Below are 6,473 nucleotides of genomic sequence, written 5' to 3' on the forward strand. Positions count from 1 at the left end.
GGTTCTCCACAAACGCGAACCGTTTGGGCCATCTCTAAACAGCACAACCACTAATTCACTAACATTTTAGCAACCCCACCACGTTCTGATATGACACAGGTAAGACCTGTAAACATTAGCCAACTTACAGCAAACATTTTTAAAATATCCAGTTCATTTTTATTGGAGAACTCGGTTTCTAGTAAATCAACTCCTATAAATTCTTATAAATTAGATCATGAAATAGTCCTTGTCCTTTTTTTATTGAATGTGTTTGTCATATTTTCAGCTTCAAGTCACACAGCTCACTGAGATATTCTTCATTGTCTGGATCATATTTTAAAGCTTGTTCATAACATTCAATTGCATCTGCTATTTTACCATTAATCTTATAGACAAAGCCAAACAAACCAAACCCAACTGCGTCAGGAGGACAAACCTTTATCTTCCTCTCGGCCAGTCTTTTCAGCCCTTCCTCACTGTAGTCCCTATATTTATATCTGTCTGGTATCTGTAAGCACTCTTTGTAATGCTCTATAGCTTTGGCTTGTGATTTCATGTAATACTCTTGAAAGAGGCCATAATTCTGGTGGACCTGCTGCTTCTCTTCATTTGTAAGATTAGGGAATTTAAGGACATTTTTAAATGTGTCATCTGCCTTCTGGTTCTCTTTTGCTCCACAGTACATTTTAGCCAGGTCTATGTGCGCATACACAAATGTTTTCTTGTGTTCCAACACCTTCTGAAAGTGATAAATTGCCTTGTTAATGAATTCATCAATTTCTCCAGTGTTTGCGTAACGGCTTCGAAGGTTTTTCTTTGTATCAATCATTTTCTGTCTGTAACACACACCTATTTGGTGGTGCAGAAAGCCAGAGGTTGGCATAAGGGCTACAGCATCTTGCAAGACGGACAATGCTTCATCTACCATCCCAGCTCTTCTGTAAAACTTGGCCACATACCGTAGAAGATAGGGAGACTCTGGGGCTTGTTGTAAAGCTTTTTCTATGTATTGTCTTCCTTCCTCTACTCTTTGTAAGTCCTGCAACTTCAAGGCAAGAAGTGCCTTCAACACAGCATCTTTTGAGTTTACTTCTACAGCACTCTGCAGTAACGCTAGTGATTTGCATTCGGAAGCAGGGCATTTCACATTGTGTACAGCTTCTATGCGATAAACTGCTGTTGCATGGCCAGAATGCCACTCGGGTTCTTTTGGGTCTAGCTCTAGAGCCTTTGCAAAACATTCTCTGGCATTCTCAAAATACTGACCACCAAATTTTATCAGTGACCAGCCTTGTTCACCATAAACCTCTGCAATGTTTTCAGTACGGCATGGAGAACACTTGAGCTCTTCATAAATGTGGTCTATCTTGTCTATGTATTTCTGAGCATCTTCATATTGTTTCATGTGGTAGTATACCCAGGCATAGTTCCCGAAAGTCACCAGATATCTTTTGCCTGTTGCATCTGAGTTACTTTCTTGAATTTTCTCCTCTGCATTCTTTAAATTGTGGATGGCTTCTGTGTAATCGCCTTTCAAGTGCATAATGTACGCCCGGAGATTATACACCATATACTTGTTCTTGGTGTCCAAATATTTGAGCTCGTAGTCCAGTCTTTCCTTCATTTCATCGACATCAGCATCCTTTTCTAGAAGTTGCCACGTAAAATGGCATTTTATCTGCAGCAAACAGGATTTCAAAGCCGCTTTAGAAGGGCTACTGTAATAGAAACATAATTATTTATACAGTATGTAGTCACTACTATACATCCAATGCTTACACTTATAAATAAGGTAAATTAAATCATAATTTCCTTGTGTTCAATAATGTTATTTTTTGTTAAAGATGTTAAAGAGATCTAAGGACATCTGGGTTACATATTGTTTACATGTGCGTCCCTTTTACCAAGAGCCTGATAACCAGCACTTTATGAACACAGCAATCATCATTGTAGAACTGTCAGATTATAATAGTAAACTTGTGATCATTTGCAAGCAGCAATCTCTCATAAAAGTGATGTTCGCTTAAAACATACCTGAAGTGACATTTGACATGATTAGATAGGCAAACAACAAAAGTGGGGTTTGGGACTGCATACATGTACAAGAGAGGTGTGCCCACGATTTCAGCGTTTCAGGCCAATGGAGCTGTAATATCAAAAGTCCATTCACCATTGAATTATTAAAAATACAAAAATGTATTGGTCACATCACAGTAAAAAAGTTGTGGTACTGCTTTTTATTGTGATGGGACCAATACATTTTAGTATTTTTGATACTTCAATGATAGTGCCTGATCTGCATTGGGCTCGAGCAATTCTACAAAGTCCCTTCTTGTTTTCTAGCACAGCAAGTTTTTTTTTTTAAATCGTTATCTACGTAATAAAAACTTGTGGACAGCTTGTCAAATTCAGTCCACTTTCCTGAAAAGTATATAGAGGCTAAAGCAGCTGAGAAATAATGCTTAGGGTGGCCCTAATTCACTGCTATGACAGCTTCCACCCTAACCACCCCCCTGTCTCCACCACCAATCACTTACTGTTTGTCAGCATCTGCAGACTATATCTGACTGCACACAGCACCCGCCTGATACAGAGGCGCTGTGCTTTATACACACACTTCTAAAGTAAGCCTTTTTTTGACATGTGACATGATGAGATAGACATGTGTATGTACAGTGCCTAGCACACAAATAACTATGTTGTGTTTCTTTTTTTCTTTCTCCGTCTGAAAGAGTTAAATATCAGGCATGCAAGTGGCTGACTCAGTCCTGACTCAGACAGGAAGTGAAGACATTGTGACCCTCATTGATAAGAAATTCCCCTTTTTATCTCTTTCTTGTTCTCAGAAGCCATTTTCTGCTAGGAAAGTGTTTTATAGTTTGAATTTATCATCAGTGAGGGTCACACTGTAGTCACTTCCTGTCTGAGTCAGGACTGAGTCAGCCATTTACATACCGGATATTTCACTCTTTCAGACAGAGAAAGAAAAAAAGGAACACAGCATAGTTATTTGTGTCCTAGGCACTGTACATACACATGTCTATCTCATCATGTCACATGTCACTTCGGGTATCCTTTAATAGCAATGCAGCAAATAGGGCAAGCAGAGATGACATTTCGAGAGGAGCCTCCTCTCTTTATCAAGCCAACATGCCCTCTGAATCAATACAATCCAAGTCATCCTTAAATAGTGGTTCCTCCACATGCTCCACATCCCCAATATCCTCCCACTTCCACAATCCAAAGCTCAACAGTTCAGCCGTTTTAACTCCCTTCTCTCCCAATCCTCCTCAACCATCTTCATGCTTATCAGCAGAAGAATTTGCAACATACTTTACTGATAAAATTGACAAAATCCAAAGTGTTTTTTTCCATGCAGCCCTCAAATCCCATCTCCACATCGCTCATCGATTTTGCTCTATCTGCCTTCTCTCCGCTCTCTGAACATTCTCTCTCCTGTATAATCTCCAAATCCCATCTAACCACCTGTTCTTTGGATCCTATTCCCTCCCATCTAATTCCACAGCTGTCCTCATCATACGTTTACTAACAACACTATTTAAACTATCCCTCTCCACTGGCAAATTTCCATCCCCACTCAGAAAGGCTGTTGTGATTCAACTACTTCAACCATCACTAGATTCCAGCGCACTTGCCAACTACCCCACAGTTTCACTTCTCCCATTCTCATCCAAAGTACATGCGGAACTAAGCAATTATTTATCTGCTAACTCTCTGCCAGATCAGTTTCAGTTTGGCTTTTACTCTAATCACTCATTAGAAACCGCTCTTACTAAAGTGGCCAATGCTCTTCTTACAGCTAAATCCTAAAGTCATTTTTCCATAATTATTCTTCTTGATCTGTCGTCAGCATTTGATACTGTTCACCACACCTTACACCTACAGATACTTTCATTTGTAGGTATGAAGGGCATCACTATCTCCTGGTTATCTTACTATCTCTCTGGAAGGTCTTTCACAGTCTGTTACTCAGATCAGATCTCTTCTCCACATTGTTTGTCTTTAGGGGTACCTCAAGACTCTATCCTTTGCCCCCTCCTCTCTTCCATCTACATGCACAGTGTTGGATACTTAAACAACTGGGTTGGGTTTTAATATCACTTATATGAAGACAATACACAACTGTACCTCTCGGCCCCAGACATTAACTCCCCCCTCACACTTGCTCCTGACTGCTTGTCTGCTATATCCTCCTTCATGACCTCTCGCTTCTTAAAACTTAATAAAAATTAAACAGAACTAATCATTTTTCCACCATCTCAGTCCACCTCTCTGCCTGATACAACAATAAATGTCAAAGCGGTTTAAAACTCTGACAACATTTTCAACAAAAATGTGTTTTCCTACTTTTTATAACCCATACAATTATCATTTTTGCTTTTGTGGACACGTATTAATATTCATTTAGACATTACTACTTCCCAAAGTTCAGTTAATTGACTTTGAAAGCTGCTGGTGCATTTTATTTATAACTGTTGTCATTCTGTTGTAAATGCTGCCAGCAGTTATTTCAGATCTTCCCTGCAGAAGAAAGAGTCAGCCCTGTGATGTAACCCTTTGAATGCTGTCTTACTAAAAAAAAAAACATTGTGTTAGTATATTATATGCTGTAAATACGGTAATCTTTTAGAGCAAAGAAGAAATTCTAGGTTATATTCTGCTTTAATAACAACCCCATAACTTCAGTTTCCAAAGCACTGTGCTTAGGGGTAATATTTGACTCTTCTCTCTCTTTTATTCCTCACATTTATTCCTCTTGTCATCTTCAACTCAAAAACTTAACTTGCATCCAACCTTTTCTCACTCAGGACACAACTAAAATGTCAAAACATGCTCTTATAATATCTTGTCTGGACTATTGTAAAACTACTTTGTGGACTACCAACTAACAGACTGGCACCACTCCACTCTGTACTGAACTCAGCTGCTTGTCTCATTCATCTTTCTTCTCGATCTTCTTCTACTGCTCCTCTCTGTCAAGCTCTTCATTGGCTATCAATTAACCAGGGGATCCAGTTCAAACTCTTAACCCCAACCTACAAAGCTCTCCCTAATCTCTCTCCCCTGCACATCTCCTCACTAGTTTCCAGATACCAACCCAACCGCAAACTCAGATCCACACACCTTCTTTTTTTTTTCCCTCCTCTAGAATCACCTCCTCACATTCACATATATAAGATTTTGCATGTGCTTCACCCACTCTTCTGGAATGCCCTTCCACAACACATCTGTCACTCTCCAACCTTTGATATCCTTAAACCCTCTCTCAAAACTTACTTTTTTCCTACAATCATGTGCTCTACCTTAGGCTATTGTCCTTAGGCCAAGTTGCACTCCTACTGGATATCCTAAAACACTGCTTCTGGGTGTCTTTACTATATTGGCTGGTGGCTGGATAGTGCAATGGTTAGTGGCTTGGCTCTGCCTGTGACACAGTTGACCAGGGTTCAAATCTCGGCTCTTCCTATTAAGTAAGCCAGCACCTATTGAGTAAGGAGTTCTTTGGGCAAGACTCCCTAACACTGCTACTGCCTACTGAGTGCACTCTTGTGGCTGCCTCGCAAGTGCTTTCAGTCTAACAGGAGAAAGCGTTATACAAAAATAAAGGAAAGGAAAAAAAAGGAATTTAATGTATACAACCCCACCTCTTGTTTCCCCCTATTCCTTTAGATTGTAAGCTAGCAAGGGCAGGGCTCTCTCACCCTTTTGTGTCTTGGAATTCATTACACATCTTATTTTTCATGTTACTTTTGTCACTGTAATTACCAATTCTGTATTTTGTACCGATTCTGTATTTTGTACCAACTCTGTATTATGTATTATTCCGTATTATTATGTACCCTATGTTTGTTTCTTACGTTGTACAGCGCCACTGAGTATGTCTGTGCTTTATAAATCAATAATAATAATAACAATAATATGTAATATGTATGCAACAGGAAAGAAAGAAAATAAAAGGGAAGCAAGGATTAGAACATTTCATGCAAGGATGTAGTGGCATATTTACCTCATTCTGCAAGTTCAGTGTTAGCCCTGCGGCAATGAACTGTGTCCATCAGAGCTGCACCTTAGCAAGCTGCTTATATAAGCACAGAAGTATGCGAGAGTAGGCGGACTGGAGGAGTTTAACAGGTAATAAAACTTAGGAGCACAACAGACTGGAGAAAAGAAACTGAGACTGGCAAGCATACCACACATGATTACAGCACTGTGACATGTATATTATCAGCGGGCAGGGAAGGTGTGTGTGTTTAAAATAGAAGATATTAAAGTGCTAGGTGTGTATGTGTGTTTGTCTAAAATAGAAGAAATTAGTAGGAGGAATACTGTAAAACACATGGGGGGAGATTGGTCATTTTATTAAATAGGGGGTGCCATCTGAAGTGATTGTGGCTAAACAATATTTTATTGTAATGATTCCCATTGCATCCCTACTATACTGGTGCCCCAATAAATGTCCCCATTGCATG

The 6,473-nt window shown here is 39.5% G+C and overlaps 1 protein-coding gene across 1 annotated transcript; it reads right to left on the reverse strand.

Annotated features, from left to right (window-relative positions):
- Positions 1 to 231: 231 nt before the first annotated feature.
- LOC137534973 (interferon-induced protein with tetratricopeptide repeats 5-like) lies at positions 232 to 6,052 on the reverse strand. Its single transcript, XM_068256725.1, has 2 exons — positions 6,011 to 6,052; positions 232 to 1,700 (listed from the first exon to the last, which is right to left on the reverse strand). Exons 1-2 carry the CDS (start codon positions 6,013 to 6,015, stop codon positions 257 to 259), a joined length of 1,449 nt encoding a protein of 482 aa, XP_068112826.1. The 5' UTR covers positions 6,016 to 6,052; the 3' UTR covers positions 232 to 256.
- Between the last annotated feature and the right edge of the window lie 421 nt (positions 6,053 to 6,473).

Source organism: Hyperolius riggenbachi, chromosome 10 (assembly GCF_040937935.1).
Source record: "Hyperolius riggenbachi isolate aHypRig1 chromosome 10, aHypRig1.pri, whole genome shotgun sequence".
In the NCBI taxonomy this organism is placed as follows: Eukaryota; Metazoa; Chordata; class Amphibia; order Anura; family Hyperoliidae; genus Hyperolius; species Hyperolius riggenbachi.